The sequence below is a fragment of the Rhinolophus sinicus genome, chromosome 2 (genome assembly GCF_057876585.1).
Source record: "Rhinolophus sinicus isolate RSI-liver-muscle chromosome 2, RSI-T2T, whole genome shotgun sequence".
In the NCBI taxonomy this organism is placed as follows: Eukaryota; Metazoa; Chordata; class Mammalia; order Chiroptera; family Rhinolophidae; genus Rhinolophus; species Rhinolophus sinicus.
Window position 1 is genome coordinate 169,284,243 of NC_142502.1, and position 21,921 is coordinate 169,306,163.

Genomic DNA, 21,921 nt, shown 5'->3' on the forward strand with positions numbered 1-21,921 from the left:
ACTTGTCATTTAATCCCCAAAACCGTGTGAAATAGGTTTAATTTTAATACCTCATTTTTAGATGAGGGAAGTGAGATTTGGTTAAGTTATTGAAGGTAACTGGGGAAGTAAGTTTGGGACAGGGAATCAAACCCAGCTTAATGCTGTATTACCTCCGCTTAATGCTATTTTACACTGCTGTAATGCTGTCAGTGGGCTTACATTTTTTCTTTGGGGTGGGGGGATCAATTTGACCTTATGTGTGTATAGTAAAAGCCCTCTTATTGGGCTGGTAGATGAAATTTCAAGTAAGTCACAGTAGGGAATTAAATGACACTGAACTGTTTTTTTTAAACCTAAAAATATCAATCTATGTTAAAATGGCAGTACAGTACTTTCAGTTTTTTGCTCTGGGTATGGGTTCTTTGATTGGAATTCTGTATCATTTTTTTCCACAAACCACTCTTATAAAAGTATGGTCTACAAATTTCAGTTTCAGGCTTTTTTGAAAGTAGAGTAAGATTATAGACATTTAAGAAGTAATTTGTAGAATCATAGTTGTTTTTCCATTTTTTCCAGCCTGTGTCATCTGCCTATAATTTGACAGTTGTTTTTATTGAGTCTTTCCAAAGCATTGCACCGGATTTTTGTACAAAAACCTTTTGTATTGTATGTTTGTATTTCATTGGTTTATGTAATATTTAATTAAATTATGTAATGGTAATACCTAGTAAAACTGGTATAAATAGCTTGGAGAACATGATCCTTGTTATGCACACAAACTTAGGAGGAGAGTGCAATAGTGTGAGAGTTTCCTAAAAAGTGTAGTCTACCAGCTTCAAGAGTTCAGCTTGTGGTGGGTATTGTTCAGTGTATTTTACTATGGGAGTACAGATCATTGTTCCAGTAAGTTGGTTAAATAGAAATCAGTTAAGAAAGTTTCTACTAGTATATTTTGATGAGATGTTTTATGTGCAGCTGGCAACTATAGAAACAATTCCTACTCTTTGAGCACCTAATTTATAGGGAAGATACTGTTTAGTAAAAAAATACAGAAATTGAGTAAAGGACCATATCCTATAGAGTGGATTATGTTGCTAGGTGGGTTAGTGGGAGGACCAGTAGAGTAAATCAGGAATAGATTCCTGGAGGAAACAGATCTTGAATTGCAAAAAAGAAAAGCAGTTTGGATAGAAGGTGATCATCTACCTAATTCTGATGAAACTAGAGGAAGAATATTGAACCTGTGTTTAAATCTTATTTAGGAGAAGTTATAATGGGATTTTAAGATTGATAACTCCGTTAGAAACGTGATCGAATGGTTGTAGGGATAGCTTAAAATATTGTAGCCAGGTCTTTTCCTGGACTGGATTCCACAAAGGCATTATCAAATTGGAAGCCTGATACATATCGTCACACACTGTAGAAATGAGGGACAAAAGGTGAAAGCTGTAAGTGGCTATCACTGAGAATCCACTTGTTTAATCTCTGGATTTAAATTGGAAAGTAAGAAAAGTATATATTAGTGGAAAATGGGTCATCAGAGATAAAAGGGGCAGTCAGTAATGAAGAAGAGTTTTTAAAAATTTTATCAGACTTTAAAAAAAACCTAAATCTTTGACTCAGTTCTATTTCATTTCTGGGAATCCTAAATAACACAAATAATAAATTTGAAAAAAGCTTTATGTACAAAATTTATTCCAAAAAATTGGGAACAAATTTTCTTATAAATTTTCTTCTAAATCATCTTACAAGAATCATTATATGTGTAAAGTTCTTAGCTCAGTGACAGGTACATAGTAAGCGTTTAATAAACGTTACTTACGAAGTTAGGCTTCTAAAGAAGAAAGGGGCAAAATTGACTGATTCTGTTAGAGTGCCAATTTTAGTTGAAATGAAAAGAGCACCTTTATACTAAACTTTTCTCTCAACCTTGATTCGTTCAAAACCCTGTGGTATCATCCTAGAATATTCCTAGAATATTTTTCTGATACATATACATATATATATATACACATACACACACACACACACACACACACACACATATAGTATTTAGTAATTGGGCTCCTCAAGCTGTCAGCAGCTGTGGATAAGTAAAACCTAAAAATAGTCCATTTAATATTGCCATGTAGATTCCAAAGATCAAGCCTAAAGATGTAAATAAATTATTATGTTTCGTATAGGTAGTATATGTAATATGTATATGGCTCAAAATTCAAAAGATACACAAAGATGTACATTGAAAAGGTTAAATCTTTTTCCCCCTCCTTGGACCTCAGCCACCCAAACAGTTACTGTTACCAGTTTGTTTTGTATCCTTCTAGAAGTATTCCATATATATACAAGTGTATGAAAATATATGTACTCATTTTACACAAATAGTAGCATACTTTACACGTTGTTCTGCAATTTACTTGCTTGCTTTATTTTTTATTTAACTCTTTACATACCAGTATATTATAGTACCACCTCATTCGTTTTCATGGGTTTATATGTATTGGATACACTCTAATTTAACAAGTCTTATATTAATGGACATTCTGGTTGGTTGTGATAATTTGCTAGTACAGAAGTAATATACGCTGTAGTAAATACTTGACATGCTATTTCAGAAGATATGTTGGGTTATTAGTGTTGGGTTCTGGGTCTAGTGGTGCCTTATTTATTGAAGGTCTGTGCTTCATAAAGACTCTTAATGAAGATTTCCTTCTTGCCCTTTACTATTCTGTTTATGGAGTGTCAAACCCAAATCCCTAGTGGATATAATGGAAATTGTTAATAATAACATGGGAATTGTACAGTATTGCCAAACAGGCTTCTCTGGGATACTGAGTATTTTTGCATTATATGGATATCCCTTAATTTAGGGGAGGTGGGTAAATGAATAGTTACAACTTATTTCTTTCAAGAGTCTATCCTTAAATAAAGTAGCCAGAATAAGATGGACAGAAGGAGTAATGATAGGATATACAGAGTGTTCTAGAGATAATAGATGATCCTCTAACCTTTTACTTTGCTTGGCATTGTGGTCTTTGCTGAGTTTGACCAGTAATAAATAAATCTCCAATTGAACATTTTAATAGGATGTAAGCTTAATTTTAAATTAGATTACTAGTTTGGAATGAGACCTAGGATTGTTGCTAGGAGCAGAGGATAATGATAAACATTTACAAAGAACAGTTAATAAATCATTTCACATACCTTACATAATGATTCTTACAGCAAGCCTGTGACTTCGATATTACTGCTGCTTGCATTTGATAGATGAGAAAACTGCAGCTTGAAAAGATTATATTACTCGATGCCCATGATCACATGTTGTTGAGTTGTTGAGTGAGAGCCAGGACTCAGATCTGATTTTCTAATTTCACCTGCCTGAAATACGAAACTTTCTTAGTTCATTGTATCCACTGTTCTCTCCCCTCCTTTTTTTTTTTTTTTGGCCATGGAAACAGAATCAACAATAATTAACTTCAAGAGCTATCACTGTTATCAACACCATATCAACCATATCAACAGTTTCCTTTTTTGGAATATACAATGAAAAGTTTACCATTTCATCAGTTATCACTAAGTTTGGTACTCCAGGAGTGGTACCATGGAATCAGAGCCCCAGCTCTTTTTTCTGTTAATCCCTAAATGACTACTTGGCCCGTCCTTTTTTCCCCCTTCTTCTGCATATCTTAATATTTGGGCAGGTTAGTGATAAAGTGAGAGGGTTAAACATTGAGTAAAAAAATATATAGATTCAGTGGAGGTATGTTAGCCTGGTAACAGTATAGAAAAAGTGTGAAAGTCGGAATGTTCCAGTGATTGACCAGGCTTTAAGACTGGAATTTCACACAAGATCCTGGGGCCTTCGAGTTGAAAAGGTGTAGAAATAGGATAGTACTTTTTATTTTTAATGTATATTGTTATGGCACTAGAGAAACTTGAGTATTAGGCAGCCAGTTATGTGTTTTGGACTCTACCAAGGATCTGTTTAGTGTGAAATTCTGGCACAACATTTTATGGTTTTAACCCCAAATCTTTCATTGAAGATATGCAACTTTTACTCTCTTCCTAGTTTTGGAATGGTTTACTTCATAACACTTCTTGGGAGGTCCAAGACATCCTACTTTGCTGTGATTCTTCCATAATTTTAAAGTCATTCTTTGTGGAACACTGGGGTTGTTAAAATAATGGAGGATTGGAAACAATGTTGTATGTATGCCTACTATGTCAGGCTCTACATTTATTAAGTCAATCCTAGGGACACTCCTTGAGTATTGTTATCCCCATTTTATAGATGAGAATAACCGAGGCTAGCTATATCACTTTCATCTAGTTAGGGAGTTAAGAATGCACCTACATAAATATAACATGAAATGATAAATGTTTAGTGTCAAAGCCAAGATTAGGTAGTAAGGATGGCTCTGTAAAGCAAAACTAGCATTTGCTGGATGGACCACAGGCACATTACGTTGTGCCTGCTTCTACAAATGAACTTCCCAACGTGGCCATACTTGCGTCCCTAGGAGTGAAACCTTGGGGGTGCGAATGCACTAAGGATTCCTGTTTGTGACGGCTACGAGCACTCCCGGTGGAAAGCCGCATCTGCATGCCCTCGGTGCGCTTCATTTAAGGAAGTTGGCTGGGGGAGGGGGCTTGCCCTGCGGCTGCGTCCTGCCCCCCCTCGCCCTCCCCCTCCCAGCTTCTGCTGCCTCTAAACCCCGGAGAGCGGAGCAAACACGTTGCGATTCCTCGGAGGGCCTGGCAGCGGCTGCTGGGCATGCTCAGTGGGCAGGACCCGTTAGAGTGGCGAGTAAGGAACCGTTGGCTCTTTCCCCGGTCTGCCTTTACCGGTTCAGGCCCCGGCCCTGGGCTTTTGTGTGCGCGGAGCTGCAGCTGCCACTGCCTCCTCGCGGGGCCATCCGACCCCAGATGCCGTCTGGCCTGTCCGGTTTCCGCCGTTAACCTCGCCGCGCGGCCGGAGGAGGAGCGGGGCGGGGCGGGGCCGGCGGGCCGGCGGCCGGGCGGGCAGGAGGGCCCTGCCCCGGGTTGGAGTGGGTGCGGGGAGTCCCGCGGGGGGTGGGGGGAGGGGGCGGGCGCGGAGTCACGGGGTGGGGTCACCGGCGGTGGCTCTGGGAGGCCAACTGGGAGGGGAGGGGGCCGTGGGGGCGGTTCGGCTGAACCAGCCCCGGCTGGGGAGCAGCGGCGACACCGGGGGCCGGGCCAGGGCTTTCCGGGCTTCGGCGAGGCCGCCGCGGGCCCCATCTTCCGGCGGTCGCCGGAGTTTGTGGTGATTGTTGCTGCCGCCGCCACCGCCCCGGCTGCCATCTCCTCCTCCTGGGCCGCCGCCACCTCCTCTTCTTCCTCCTCCTCCTGGGCCGGGCCGATCCCCTCCCCGCTGCCGCCTCCTCCTGGGCTGGGCCCGCGGTGTCTCGTCCCCTCGCGGAGCCGCTCCTGCCGCCGCCGTCGCCGCCTCCTCATTCATCCTCGTGCACCATAGGCGGCACAGGCACCAAGATGTCCAACCGAGTGGTCTGCCGGGAAGCCAGTCACGCCGGGAGCTGGTACACAGCCTCAGGTAGGGCCCCAGGCCGGCCGGCCCGCCCGCAGCCGCCGCCGCCTGGCCCCACGCCCGGCTCGCGGAGGTCCGCGGCCCTGCCCCGCGCGGCGGCGGGAGGGACGAGGGCGCGGACGGCCGCCGGTCGCGGACCGCGTGGGGAGGGAGCGGGCCGGAGGCCGGCCTCGCCGCCTCCCCCACCCGGGCGGCATCCCGCCGGGCAGCCCCGCGCTGGCCGCCCTCACGCTCACCCTAGAGTTGGGCGAGAGGGAGAGTTGCCGCCCCGGGCCGCCTGCGCCGTCCCCTGGGACCTGGCTCGAGGAAGGAATGTGCTCCCTGTGCTCCTGGACCCGAGCCTACTTGTCGCCTCCTCCGGCTGCCGGGATGCGGGCGGCCGAGCGCTGCCACCCCCGGGAGGACGGTTTGCCCGGCGACCGAGCCCCGCTTCCCCCACCCGCAGCTGGGCGACCCTCCGCCCTCTCGCCCACGGGGGGACGCGCTCTCCTCTCCTCGCCCGCGGCCCGAGACCCGGGGAGTTCTCGGAGTGTCTCCGTGCACACCCGATTCTGCTCGCCGTCTGCTGGAAGGAAGTCTTCCCCTTTCCTCTGGCAGTTTAGAAAGCGGCAGCATTTCCCCCTGCTCTTTAAGGTGCTCAGCTGTCTTTGAAGAGTGAAGGGTAGTACTTTCCCACGTTGCCAGACGAGAAACAAGGTCTCCGCGTGTGAGATGTGGAAGAGGAGGGCCTTTTCTGGGATTTGCAGCTCCATATGTTGGGGGTAGGGTGGAAGTATTTCTAAGCAGAGGCTAGAGGTGGCCTCCCAGCTCTTTTGTCAGTATTTGCATTGTTACTGTCATTCACGAAGGGGGCAGCTGGAGATGGATCAGCACTTTTCCTGAGCAGCCTGGAGTCGCTCAACACCAATCAGGTGCTGGGGCTACCTAACAAATTGGGTTTTGAGTGAATTTCGTCTTGTGTCGACACTTTACAAACATTTTCGAGCTCTGTAAGGAAGTGTAGGGACTTTCCCTTTAATAAAGCTCATGATAGAATGACTGTTTTCTGGGATTACTTTCAGGAGTCACATTTCTGGTAAGTTAACAAAAGAAAGTTCCACTGTGATTCCTAATAGTTTTCAGTCATTTGGTATTGGCTTGTCAATTACTGGACTTAACTTTAATGTGAACCGGGTCGTGTTTCCCTTTGCAAATAATTGGGTTGGATGGAGACATGGTTTGTGAGAAAACAAACATTTGGAAGAAAATTTATTTCTCTGAGGTTGCTAAACTACTCATTAAATACATGCACTTTACTGACTCACTGAAGATTTGCTGCTCAGAAGACACAAAAGAATCATGATGATTGGATTTGCAAGCCTAACAGGTAGCTACAGTTTTGTATTAAGCATATGACATTTAATGGTTACAGTGGCTCCCCTTCATGGTCCTAAAGTACTTTATAAACAGTTAATCAGTTCTCACAACCTTAGAATGTCAGTTAAGTTTTTCTCATCAACCTAAGGGTATGTGCCTAAGACCGAACTAAGCCAGTGGCAGAACAGGAATTGAGAAATGGGATTCCCTGGTTCCTGGGTTTGTCCTCCAATTAGTGCATTATTAATATTAAATTTATCAATGATTATTACTCATTTCCGTGTTGTAAATTACTAAGCTTTATTCAATGTGTTTTGAAGAGTTAAAAAAGTCAGTATTCACTTTCATGGTCATCTTTGGGTTAAGTTCTTTTGCTTTTGTTTTCTATGCCTTTGTATAAATGTTTTAATTTTTTTTGTAGTTTGCACTGAAATGTGGGCAAATGATTATGGAAGAATTTTTATAGAGTCTTGAACATTCTTTGTGTAGTCAAATAAGGTATATTTCACACTTCGGACTTGAAAAAGACTTCTTCAGTAATTTCAAGTCAAGGAAGAATCCTTTAATCCAGCTCAAAACATTCTGTGATTATAGCTATTTATCATTAATGAACTAAAATTAACTATTTTCTTATCTTTTTAAAATATATTCTATTTTCCTAAATTCTGAATGAAATCAATAATGCCATTTTGGTAATGTGAATTGTCGCAGAGAAATCTTATTAAAAAAAAAAATTTCAGACCATGTGTGGCGTGTGTGTGTATGTGTGTGTGTGTGTGAGTGTGAGAGGGGGGGGGAGACCTTAAACTTGAGTAATAGTGGTGAATTGAAAGCAATTTAGTTATAAAAGCTTATTTTGTATTTTAAAAATAAGTAAAAATAGAGGTAAGTAAACTTTGACTTGGTTTAGTAATTCCTTTAGTATTATCCCAGTGTACCTATATTGCTAACATTGACCATTGGAAAAATTCTGGTTATATTATTATTGTTTCCCTAGTAAACTAATCCTAAAATGTGTAATAGGAGAACAGTGTGCTCGTGGATTGTCATTCTGTGGTTCCTGCAGCATTTACATTGTGTCCATAGAGTTAAAGTGTTCAGTTACTGATATAAATAAGGGTGAAATCACATTTGCTTCAGTTACATAGCTAGTTTAGAAAATAATGTATGTGTGTACATATATATATATGTTACATACACACACACACACCCCTACCTTAATTTTTGTTTACCCTTTGTTATATGCTAGATCCATTGATAGAAGTATAAATTACTCCCTGCCCTTAAGGAATTTACAGTTTATTTGAAGTAGTAATAGTTCGAGACAGCACATAAATCTCAGATAAATTGAGACAGTGCTCTTAGGAGTTCTGAGGATGGTGAAATCACTTTGGTGTAAGATTTGAATTATGCTTTGAAGGAAGAGTATTTGTGTAGGTTTGGAAAGGAGGAAAGAACATGGAGGCACACCACAAAGATGCAGAGGCAGGTAAATGTAAGTAGGTCAATTTAATAAGAATGGAAGATTCACACAGGGTTGGAGCCGGGTTGGAGGTACAGTATAGACGTCTCTGAATGCTATGCATGGTAGGGATTTGTCTTGTTCAGTAGGCAGTTAGTACCAATGGAGAAGTCTCTGAGTAGGGGACAAATGTGTGAGTAGCATTTTAGGAAAATTAATCTCATAGGAAGGTTAATCCTTACTTCTTTACGGTGTACAGCAGGGATCAGCAAACTACGCTCACAAATCCAGCCCGCTGCCTTTTTCTTAAAGTTCTCTAGCTAAGAACGGTTTTTAATTTTTAAAGGGTTTAAAAAACAAACAAAAACCGAGAAATGAAATAGAGACTGCATGTGGCCTATAAAACCTGACATCCTCACTATTTGGTCCTTTATAGAAAAAATTTGCCAATGCCTAGTTAGTGACTGTCAAAGTGTGATCTTTAGACCAACAGCATGTGTCTGTACTCTTAGTTTCTCCACATTTGTTACAGCTTTCATTTCATTATTTCAGGCCCCTATCTTCTGTCAGGACAATTACATAACTGCCTCTTAACCAGCCTCCTTTCTGTCAGCCTTATCCCCCATAAGTCCACTTCTATATGGCTCCCTAAATAATTTATCTGACCACATAATTTCTTTACATCAACCTCACTGTCCCATCTTGCTGGTTGGATAAGGTCTAAGTCTCTTTGTGACTTGGCATCTTCCTATCTCTTTGGCCATTTCCTCCCACCCATCCCAGTTTTTGTCTTTATCCTTAAGCAACATCTGGCAGCTGTTCGATGTCCGATGTTTCTTCACATACGTTGTGCCGTTTCTTATCACTGTGCTTTTGCTCAAGCTGTTCCCCCTGTTGGAGTGCACTTTGTCAGGATAACTCCTACTTACCTTTTAAAGACTCAGGTGTCCACACATCCAAGAAGCCAGCCCTGATGCCTTTACTCCCTCAGGCTGTTTTTGATGTTCCTTGTGTTCCCATAATATCCTGTGTTTATCTCTATATATTGACTTGTTATTTGTATGTGTGGTTTTACGTAAGATTAAGAACTCCTTTAAGCCAGGGACCATGTCTTCTTCATTTTTTTGTATTCTAAGTACTCTGCGCAGGTTTTGTACATAGTAGATATTCAATAAATATTTGAATAAATGAATGTTAAAGTGCTTGACATATAGTAGATGTGGACAGAGATATTGATGTTTAAATTCTGAAGAGCAGTGGGAGTGGCATAGGACTGTTTCAGTTAAGTGTGAGCGTAGTATGGGTGAATAATCTTGTGATAGGAGAGGATTAGAAATCCCAAGCCACCGACTGGGGACCATGTTTAATGTAAGATTTTAAAAGAAGTGTGAGTTACATATAGAAAAATGTACAGCTAAATTTTCACAAAATCAGCACATTTCTGTAACTAGCGCCTAGCTCAAGAAACATAAGTACTGCACTTCCCACCCCACCCCCTTGTGATTCTTGTATTCTAATACTGTAGAAAAGTTTTGTCTGTTTTAAGTGGAATCATATACTAATATGTCTTATTTGAGTTTCTTTTGCTCAACATTACAATTATGAGATTAATACATGTGGTATTGTAGTTTGTTCCTTCTCATGGCTGTATTCTATTTTGTGAATATGTATACCACAGTTTGTCCATTCTAGTATAATGGACATTTAAGGAGGTTTATATTTTTGCTGCTGTGAACGTTTTGTACTTTTTTTCCTCCTAGTGAACGTATATACCTTAGAGTAGAATATTAGGTCGTGCTTATAGTTATATGGTATGTTCATTTTTGGTAGATTCTACTAAAGTTTTTCAAAGCGGTTTTACAAATTTACACTCCCACCAACAGTGTATAAGAATTCCAGTTGTTCCTTATTTTTGTCAATAGTTGGTATTGTCAGCCTTTATTTTTAGTTATTCTGGAAGGGTGTGTCGTGTTATTACATTATAGTTTTAATTTTATTTTCCTAATGACTAATGAAATTGAACACCTTTTCATATTAGGGACACCATGTTTAATGGCCATTTGGATTTCTGCTTTTGTGAAGTGTTAAGCCTTTTGCCCTTTTTCTATTAGGCTGTTTATCTTTTTTCATGTTGATTTGTAGTTCTTTATATATTCTAGATACAGTCTTGTTAAACATATGTACTGCAGGTATCTTCTACTCCATATCTAGCTCTTTCAGGATCTTGGTGGCCTAGTGGCAAAGTTCTTGATTTTAAAGAAGTCCTGTTTATCAATTGGTTAGTGCTCTTTTGTTTCCATTAATGAGATCTTTACCCACCTCAATGTCATGAAGTAACTTTCCTATGTTTTCTTTTAAAAGCTTTATTTTTTTTACCGTTCATATTTAGATCAGTAATTCATCTGGTTGATAGCTGTATCTGTACGAAGTGGTGGTCCATTACATAATTTTTTGTTGTTGAAGCAAGTGTACATATAGAAAAAGTACACAAATCAAGTGTACACTTTGAAGAATATTGACAAATTTAACATAGTCTATTTAACCAGACCCTAGATCAAGAAATAGAAATTTTCAGCTTCCCAGAAGGATCCATTACATTTTGGTGTTTTCTGAAAGTGGTATTTTTTGTATCTAAGTGTATATTTAATGTGGGAGGGTTCCCCCCCCCCCCCCCGAGAATGGTTATTATATTAATGATACATGTTATCATTGCTGGTGTCATAGAATTGAGGAAATATATCAAAGTCTAATGATTTCAAAAAGCATTCTTGACATGTTTATAGATATATTTCTTAATTGAAGTTTGACTTTTTAAGTTGTTTTCATTCATTTGTTATTTCTAAACATATTTAATAAAATTATATCAGAGTTCTGTAGTTGGAATCTCACAATTTTTTTTTTTTGTCATATACCTTGGGTTCTAGAGTGTCAAGATATATCATGGTGTATGAGAAATTGAAAGACTATATAATATTTAATTTTGAATTGAACTTTTTATGTTACTAAATATGGTTTTCTATATGCTGATTTTTCTTTGCATCTCATCATATTATTTTATCTTGGAGAAAGGCAAGAAGGAAAGAACTAATTTTTAATAGGCAAACTGTTGAAATTATTGTTTGATTTACGTTTAGCTCTTTCTTGTTTTTTCACAGGCAGTTTCCAAGTCAAAATCATCATTCCTATCTCTGTGGCATAGTTTGTATTATCTGCTTTTGGGTTTTTCTCCATTTGAAAGAACAAGATAGCGACAAAAAAAAATGTTCATTAAGTGCATTCCGTAGGTACATTACATATATGTGTATATAATCTTTAATCTTCAAAAGGATGCTACAAGGTTTGTATTGTATCCATTTATGGATGTGGAAACAGTGACTCAGAGCAGTTGAGTAACTTGTTTAAGGTACAGTAAGTGAGTGGAAGAGCCAGTCTGACACCAAAACTAGAGTCTAGTGTGAAGGGGCAGGGAGGTATGGTGAGATATGTTGCTCCAAACACTGCATTTTTCCATTTCAGGTTTTTCTCTAACTACAGTATGGACATTTAACTCACATTTATTTATAGTTTATAAAGCATTTTCTCATACATTTCTGATTTTCACAATAATATGATTAGGTGTAGGATAGGTAAGGCAGGCAAGTCTTGAATCCACCCCCACCTTGGTATTTTACTGACTTGGAGGAGACTCAATTGCCTGAGTCATACTCCTGGTACATGGTGGAGCCAGGATTTGAACCTAGGCCTTCTAGCTGAGGCCTTCTGTTCTTTCTGTTTATAGTAATGCCAGAGTAAGTATGAAGTTGAGCTATTTGGAATCAGTAAGCAATCTATAATCATCAGGTAAATATCTTAGATTATAAAATAATAAAAGCATGACTAAAATACTTAATGAATGTTGAATATTATTCATGTACTATAAATGCTGACAAAGGAATTGGTATATTTTAATTAGGTTAGTCCCAGAATTTGAATTGGGCCCAGCAAAACTTGGCACTTCTGGAGAGGTTTTATTTAACATTCAATGATTCAATATTGAACCAACTGAATTCTATGTGAAAGGTACTGCTCTAGGGACTAGGTGTGTAGCAGGAGGTGAAACAGACAAAAATCCCTAGAGTTTATATTCTAGTTGGAGGAGACAGACAATAAATAAAATACATAAGTAAAATATGTAGTGTGTTTGATGGAGGAAAGTGCTGTATAGAAAATCATAAAGCAAATAAAGCAGAGCTGGTGCCTAAGGAATGTTAAAGGATGAGAGAAGTTTGCAGTTTTCAATAGTACGTGAAGGGAAGACTTCACTGAGGTGACATTTGAGTGAAGACTTGAAGGAGGTGGAAGAACAGGCTTGCCTTCTAGATAATTTGAGGGGCCAGATAGTTTTAAGCCCGAAGACACGTGAAGTTCAAAAGTCCTGAGGTTAGAGCAAGCTTGGATTATTTGAGAGACAGCAAGCAGCCCATTGCCGCTGGAATGAAGTGACCCGGGGCAGAGTAGTGTGATGTGAGGCTAGGAGATAAATACTTGAGCAGAGGCACCAAGATGTGCTCAGATGAGATTAGGCCTTGAAGACCATTGAAAGGACTTCTATTTGAGAGAGAGAGCCCTTGGGAGGGTTTGAGCAATTGATGATATAATCTCATTTAGATTTACTAGACTCACTTGACTGCTATGTTGAGAGGAGACTACAGTTGGGGAATGGTGAAGGCAGTGGCAAGGGCAGAACCAGGGAGACCAGCTCAAAGGAAAGCAGTAATCCAAGTGAGAGATGATGATGGCTTGCGTAATAGCTGTGGTGATGGGTCAGAAGTGGTTGGTTACCAGATATACGTCGGAGGTAGAGCTGAAAGGATTTGCTGACATACTTGAAGTTGAGTGTGAGATTAAGAGTGGAGTTATGGATGTCTCTTAAGGTTTATCCCTGAGCACTTGTAATAAAGTTGATACCCTGTTTCCCTGAAAATAAGATCTAGCCGGATAATCAGCTCTAATATGTCTTTTGGAGCAAAAATTAATATAAGACCTGGTATTTATGATATATATGATATGATATGATATGATATGACCTGGACCAGGTATAATTTTTGCTCCAAAAGACGCATTAGAGTTGATTGTCCGGCTAGGTCTTATTTTTGGGGAAACATAATATTATCTGAGGGAAAATTTAAGGGAAATATATTTGGAGGCGGAATATTAGGAGCTCAGTTCTGATTTTTGTTAAGTTTGGGATGTTTACTATATAGTTAAGTGTGTACATGAGTCCGGAGTTTAGGGGAAAGGTCTAGCCTAGAGAGGTAAAATTGGGAATTACCATTATATAGATGATATTCAAAGCCAAGTGTCTTGCTAAAATCACCATACGAATGAGAGTAGCTAGAAAAAAGAGGTTCAATGACTGAGCCGTAGAACATTTTCAACTTGAAGAGGTTGGGGATGTGAGGGTAATCATGTAAGGAAGACAGATTAAGGATCTTATGAGGAGGAGACTGAGGTGTCCTGTGATCCAGCTAAAGAAAATGCTTGAAGGCATCTCAATACAATGTTTTTAGATTTGCTTGGGCATTTTTTTCTTTCGCAAACACATTTAAGTCTGGTTTAAGTCTTTCTGGTCTTAGCCATCTGTCATAAAGGTTCATAACTAGTCGCCTACTTAGTTCCCATTCTGTTCTTTACACGGCAGCCTGGAAATCCTTTAAAAAGGTAAATAAGATAATATTCTTTTCTCAGAACCCTCCCATTATACTTAGAATCGCATTCAAAATCCTTACCAAGGTGTAGAAGGTCTTACATGCTGACCTGTTTGACTTTCTGATTTCATCTCTTTCCACTTATTCTTTGCCTTATGCGGTTCCAACCACTCTAGCTCCCTTGCTGTTCTCCAAATATGTCAAGCTTATTCCTGCCTTAGGACTTTTGTAAGTACTTCATAAGATTGGCTCATCCTAGCTGGGTAGTCAAGGAAAGGCTATTTTTATTGATTCCCTTATTTCGTTGGTCACAATTAGGAGGAGAAATAGTAAGAAGTGTTGAAAATGGATGGCATAGCTTTTCCTAAGTGTTCTGGGAAGTAGTAGTCCTTGGAGAAGCCTTTGCAAAAAGGGTTTATGGTCAAATAAGTTTAGGAAATGTTGCATCTGTTTTTCTCCCTTGGGCCCAGACAGCTAACAATAGACTGTTTTATGGCTCATTACATGGTCTGTGTTGGTGAGTGTTTCACTGTTCATTTGAAAATAATGTATGTTTTCTGTAGTTGTGAGGCAGAATGCTTGCTAAATGTTAATTAGGTTAAGTTAGGTTATTGTATTTAAAGCTTCTAAATTCCTATTAATTTTCTGCTTATTATTTCTGGCAATTCCTGAGAGCAGTGTTGAAATTTCCAACTGTAATTCTGGAATTGTCTTTTCTTCTGTTTTTTTTCCACCCTTTCTTCCACCTCCCCGCCCCTACTCTGGTTCAAGCCGTTGTTTCTCAATCTAGTTGTGTAGGACACAGCTCTCTGGCCCGTGCTGGTATTATGAGCCTTGTGCTCCCCACGGTTGAGTCAGTCGGCCGCTGGTTGGCCGCTCACAGCAGCTCTCGCGGCTGCTGGCTGTTCATGCTGGCCACCGGCCGCTCCTGGGAGCACACAGTAGCCCACGGCAGCCCAGCTTCAAGGAGAGCCATTGTTGACAATCTTAACTTTGGAAGGCGCATCTCACTGGACCATGTGGGAATCGAACTGGTGACCTCGGCAGCCCAGCTTCAGGGAGAGCCATTGTTCACAATCTTAGCTGTAGAAGGCGCATCTCACTGGCCCATGTGGGAATTGAACTGGTGACCTCGGCAGCCCAGCTTCAGGGAGAGCCATTGTTCACAATCTTAGCTGTAGAAGGCGCATCTCACTGGCCCATGTGGGAATCGAACTGGTGACCTCGGTGTTAAGAACATGGCGCTCCAACCACCTGAGCCACCAGGCCTGCCCGTTTTAGTTTTGTTGATTTGTTGGTTTCATGTATTTTGAATCTTAACTGATGTGCATGTTTGGGATTACGTTTTCTTAATGAATTGACTCTTTGTTATTGTGTATATAACTATATATTTCTGGTGATACTTCTTGTTCTGAAATGTTCCTTATTTTAATATTAATAAAGCCAATCCAGCTTTCTCATGGTTAATATTTATATGGTATATGCTTTTTCATCTGCATCAGGGTCACTAGACCACCTTCAGATTTGATGATTTCTTAGAAGGACTCACAGAACTCAGAAAATCTGTTATACTTACAGATGTGGTTTATTACACAGAAAGGGTACAGATTAAAATTAGAAAAAAGGTGCATGCAGTGGAGTCCTGGAGAAGCCAGGTGCAAGCATCCAGCTGTCCTCTCTCAGTGCAGTTGTTTGGACAGTACCAATCTCCCATCAGTGATGTGTGACAACAAGTGTGAAGAATTGCCAACCAGGGAAGCTCACCTAGGCCGTGGTTTCCACGGTTTTTATTGGGGGTCAGTCATGTAGGCATGGAACACCCTTATGGCTGACCTTAGCTACTCAGTCACCAGCCCTTCTCTCTCCTGCAGAGGTTATACTTACACAGTGTGACTCAGGAGAGAACAATGTGGTGCCAGGAGAACAAAAACAGTTCACCATAAATCATATGTTAGCATAAACTATCTGGCAAGGCTCCAGATATACACACACTTTTTTTGTGTGGTAAAATATACATAACATAAGGTTTACTATTTTACCAATTTCTAAGTGTACACTTCTATGGCATTAAATAAGAGTCATTTGCAGCTGTCACCAAACTCCATCTCCAGAATGTTTTCATCTTCCCCAACTGAAAGTCTGTACCCATTAAACATTAACTCCAGGGTGACTCTTCCCCCAGCCCCTGGCAACCACGGTTCTTCTTTCTTTATGCATTTGCCTGTTCTAGTTGCCTTATTTAAGTGGGCTTATACAGTATTTGGCTTTTTATATTTAGCTTATTTCATTTAGCATGTTTTCAAGCAGGATACATTTTGTAGCATGTATCAGAATTTCATTCATTTTTAAGGCTGAATAATGTCCCTTGTATGTAAATACCACAGTTTATTCATTTATCTGTTGATAGACATTTGGGTAATTTATACCTTTTGTGAATAGTACTGTTATGAATGTTGGTGTACAGTATCTGTTGGAGTCCCTGCTTTCAGTTATTTTGGGTATCTATCTAGGAGTGGAATTGCTGGGTCATATGGTAATTATATGTTTAACTTTTTGAGGAACCAGGAAACTAATTTCCATAGTAGCCACACCATTTTTCATTCCTACCAGCAACGCGAGGGTTCTGCTGTCTTTACATGCTTGTTAACACTTATTTTGATAATAGCCCTTCTAATGAGTGTAAAGTTGCATCATTATGGTTTTGATTTGCATTTCAATAATGACTAATGATGTTGAACAATCATGTCATGTGCTTATTGGCCACTTGTGTATCATCTCTGGAGAAATGTCTGCTCAGGTCCTTTGTCCATTTTTGAATTGGGTTGTTTGTGTTTTTGTTATTGAGTTGTAAGAGTTCTTTATATGTTCTGAAAATTAATCCCTTATCAGATACATGATTTGCAAGTATCCCATCCTGTAGATTGTCTTTTTACTTTCTTTCTTGGTAAATATCCTTGCATGCACAAAAGTTTTTAATTTTGATGAAATTCAATTTTGTTTGTTTTTTTCCTTTTGTTACTCATGCTTTGATACTATATCTAAGAAACTATTGGCAAAACCAGGACCATGAAGATCTGCCTCTGTATTGTCTTCTGAGTTTTATAGTTTTAGCTTTTACACTTAGTTTGTTGATCCATTTTGAGTTAAGTTTTGTTTATGGAGTGGTTTGGGGTCCAACTTCATTCTTTTGCATGTAGCTATCCAGTTGTCTCAACACCATTTTGTTGAAGAGACTATTTTTCCCCATTGAATGTTAAAATCAATTGCATATAAATGTTTGGGTTTATTTCTGGACTTTCAGTTCTATTCCATTGGCTTATGTGTCTGTTTATCCTGTGCCAGTACCACGTAGTTTTGATTACTATAATTTTGTTTTTTTTACCCTAGTTTTGAAAGGTAGTTTGGGAGGCATTGAATTCAGTAGGTATGCTGACATTACTTTTTTTTTTTTTTTTTCAGGCTTATAAAGGTTCTATTGTATTTTGGTTTGCATAGTTTCTGAGAATTCTGTGATTTTTAAAATATTTGTTCCTCTGAATACAGTGTGTCATTTTTCCTCTGATTGCTTTAAGATTTTTGTTTGTATGTTTTGCTTATTACCATTTCCCTGCTATTTTATTATCATGTGCCTTTGAATAATTTTCTTTGAGTTTATCCTGTTTGGGATTCACCAAGTTTCTTGGATTTGAGGCTTATAGTTTGCAGCAAATTTGGTAAAATGTTCTTTATTATTCCCTCAAGTATTTTTTTTCACCTTTTTTTTTCTAGACTCCAATTAAAAGTATGTTAGACAGCTTAATATTGTCCCACAGTTCACTGAGAATTTTTTTCTTTTTTATTCTCTGCTTTCTTTTGGATAATTTCTTTTGCTTTGTCTTCATGTTCACTGATTTTTTCTTGTGCAGTATCTAATTTTGCTTTTAATTCCACCAGTGACGTCTTTTAAGTATGAGTTAATATGCCAACTGCTGTTTTCACCTGATTTTTTAAAATTAATTATTCATTACTATTTTGTTTTTTTTTCAGATAATAGATTTATTTCTAGGTTTAAAAAACATTTCCCTCTTGTGTGCTAGAAATCAGATTGGCCAATGCTGATTCTTCTGGCATAAGTATTTAGTTGTTAGCAATACTATTTTGCCTCAGAGCCTATAAAAAGGGTAAGATTTTTTGTGTTTCTGAGATCAGAGTAACCTAGAAATTGAAAATATATTTGAAGGCAGTAGTTTCCAGCAGACTCTGCCCAGCTGACCCTTCTCTTACTTTAATAAATCTTCCTTCTGTATTTAAAAGAAAGAAAGAAAGAAAAAGAAAGACTATTTGAATTATGGCTTAATATTGGTTTAGAATTATTTTCTGAATAGATTATATTTAGAATCATTTAAATTATAAATTAAAAAAATTTGAATATATCTATATGTTTTAAAAATTAAAGGTATTCATTGAGAAGTGTCATCCCTATAGTGTCGCTGTATATTCCATATTCCCCTTCCCTTATAGGTAGTTGCTTTTACCAGTTTGAGTGTTTATGCATATACAAGCACCATCATCATTTCTTCTCCCTTTTCAGCAAATAGTAGCATATTGTGTAATTGTTTTATTGTTTGCCTTTTTGTACTTAACAAATCTGATAATTGAAGATCTTTTGGTATTATAACAGAGAGGCATTATTCTACCTATCATACCCCGTTTTTTGTCATTGCTTATTCTGGTTCTTCAAAGGAAGATATTTATGATACATTCAGTAAGATGATCTGAAGTTGAAGATTATTGATAACTCCAAAGAACTTTTGTTTGTAGGGGTTATAGCTATCAATGTCTATTAAATGAGAAACTAAAACTAAGAAACTTTAAAAATATTTCTTTTTTTTTTAAGATTTTTTTTTTTTTGGGGGGAAGGGGAACAGTGTGTATTTCCAGGACTTTATTGGGGAACAGTGTGTTTTTCCCAGGACCCATCAGCTCCAAGTCAAGTTGTTGTCCTTCAATCTTAGTTGTGGAGTGTGCAGCTCAGCGCCAAGTTCAATCGCCGTTTTCAGTCTAATTGCGAGTTGGGGGGAGCGTGCAGCCCACCATCCCATGCGGGAATTGAACTGGCAGCTTTGTTGTTAAGAGCACACGCTCTAACCAACTGAGCCATCTGGCCTCCTCCCGCCCCCCGAAAAAATGTACTTTTAATTCATTTAAAATAACAGTAATAAACCCATTACATGTTAACATATGTAGCATTTTTAATGAAAGTCATTGTCTCTTCCAGAATAAGGAAAATATGAGATTGACATTTATTACATTTTTCCAAATGTCTAATGTCTAGCTTAATAGAAAATGGCTATGTTCTTATATCTGTTACTGCATGCCCTCTGTTGTAATAGGTTCTTTTACTTGAATCATATGAAGAAAATCTGGCCTTGTACAGATATGTAGTTGGAAAAGGGCAGAGTATTTTAATAAGCTTTTCACATAATTGTGGATATCCTTCTTTGAAGCTATATATATCCAAATGGTAATTTAAAAAAATTGTATTGAAATATAGGTGACATACAATAAGTTACACATATGTAATAGATCTGTGAAACTGTCAACACAATCAAATGGTGTACCTCTTAAGGCAGTTTTAGAAAGATGAATTGCAATATGCGATTTGAAATCACCAGAGAAGTTTCCATGCTCTGTTTTCATTAAGACCAGTTGGTCTGTCCTCTACTTTGAAAGGATCTGTCATCCATGCAGGATTTTTTAACGCCATGTATTAGTCATTTGGAAAATATTTGTTCCTTGGGTTATGCAGATCTTTTAAATATTTGCACATTTCGTTATTCACTATCGAGGAATCACATTTATTAATATCACCATTCTTATTGGAAAATTTTTTGATTTGGAAAGCTTTTAAGCCCGTAAAGGTAGAAACAAGTTTTGCAAAATTTTCTCAAAGCTTGAATTTTGTAGTTAATAATATATTGACAGTTTTTTTTTATGTGATAGGCTCACTGTTGATTTTCAAGAAAACAGCTGCTAAATATCCAAGATTAAGTAATTTGCCTGTTCTTTTAAGAAAAATGGTATTCCATGAAAAAGCAGCTAGGTCAGCTTGCAATCAGTCACATGAGTGCTTTCCCTTGAGATAACCATCTATATTTCGCATTTCAGCATGCAGAATATTAAAAAAGTGTGTACTGAAGGATTTAATAAAATGTGTAATATTTACTGCTACAGCTATATCAAAGACATTCGTAAATGGAACTTGCTTTTTGTTTTTTAATTTGGTGAGTGTGTGATAATGTAATGACTACTAGTATAGTTTGGTGCTACTTCTAGTAAGATACCAGCAGTTTTACCTACAGTTACTTTTGAACCATCAAGGCAAATGCTAATACTGTGAAAGAAGCAATTAATATGTTTAACGTTATTATGAAAATGGTTTTGACCTGGTGGTCTTGGTGTTCCTCAGGAATCTGCAGATGTTACTTTGAGAACTACTGGTTTATAGAGATCCTTATTTCTTTTTTGGCAATTAAAATAAAAATAAACCCCACAAAACCCCAGGAACTCTCCGTTGTAGTGGTTAGCAATCTTAGTATCTCTGCGCGCGCGTGTGCGCGCGCGCGCACACACACACACACACACACACACACCCACCCCCACCCCCCCCAGCACAGCCTGTGCCATATTACATACTCCTTTCATCAATTACAGTGGCTCATTTTAGCATGATTCTTAAGAGGACAATGGGGAGATGTGATTTTTAAATCATAAGTGATTTTGATACACTTCCTCCCTCACCTCTGTTTCTCAAAGTACATTGAGGGATTATTGGAAACCTATGCATTAGAATTGCTGATAGGTGGGGCCCAGATATCTGCATTTTTACCATACATCGAAGGTAGTTCTAATACGCAGCATATAGTAGAGAACCACTGCTTTGAGCCTTCAGGAAGAAAACTGGGTTGCTCAGTAGACCATGACATCACCACGATCAGTTTCGTACTTACCGCTCAGAGTAGGTGATATCACCGCTGTCATCTGTGTATTTCCAGCACTCAAAGCAATGCCTGGCACAGAACAGGAGCTCACTACATGCTTTATGAATGATTGAATGATTAATCTGACTAGATTATCAGGTTATTGGTCTGACCAACTTGCCAAAAATATGAAAACAAAGTTAGTCTTAAATTATGTGTTTAATTATATTTCTTAATGGGCTTACTTTACCAAGTGTATGTTTTAGAACTGAAAAAATATGTTAATCGGGTAATGTACTGCTGCGTGATTACTGCTTCAATGATTATCTTTTGTATTTAAGCTTCTGATTATAGATAGCCCACATGACTTGGCTTTTGCCTATGTATCCGACCTCATATTTTGTCATTTTTCCTCCCTGTTCACTATATTTTAGGATTCATGAACCTGGTCATTTTCCCTCCCGATTCTCTGACATGCTAAGCTTACCCCAGGGCCGTTGTACTTGCTTTCAATCTCTTCCTAGAAATCTCTTTCCCCAGCTCTTTCTTGCCTGGTCTTCTTATTCTTTAGGTCTCAATACAGTTGCTGCATGCTTGATTGAGGTGTGTGTGTGTGTGTGTGTGTGTGTGTGTGTATGTGTGTGTGTGTGTAAGTAACTCCCTCTTTCTCTGTTGCACATAGAATGGCCATGAAATAAATAGTTGTGTTTATTTCCGTCATAGTATTTATCACAATTTGAAGTTACTTCATTTGTTTACTTACTGTCTGCCTTCATCCTCTGGAGTAGATGCTCCATGAGAACACAGACTCGCCTGTCTTGTTTATTGTCCCCCCAGCACCAGAAACTGTCCTGGCCTGTAATAGACATTTTGTAAACTTTATTAAATAAATAGATGAATGAATAAGTGAAA

General features: G+C 38.9%; 1 protein-coding gene across 2 annotated transcripts in view; it reads left to right on the forward strand.

The window, feature by feature from the left end:
* Window positions 1-4,740: 4,740 nt before the first annotated feature.
* Window positions 4,741-21,921, forward strand: part of MEMO1 (mediator of cell motility 1) — a 106,718-nt gene continuing 89,537 nt past the window's right edge. Inside the window, exons 1-2 of one of the 2 annotated variants that reach the window (XM_074331862.2) lie at window positions 4,741-5,027; window positions 5,474-5,551. In XM_074331862.2, the coding sequence (XP_074187963.1) occupies window positions 4,754-5,027; window positions 5,474-5,551 (352 nt within the window). In that variant the 5' untranslated portion in view covers window positions 4,741-4,753. Of the gene's footprint in view, window positions 5,028-5,193; window positions 5,552-21,921 lie in introns of those variants that run through there. The other variant, XM_074331861.2, reaches the window with a different exon arrangement.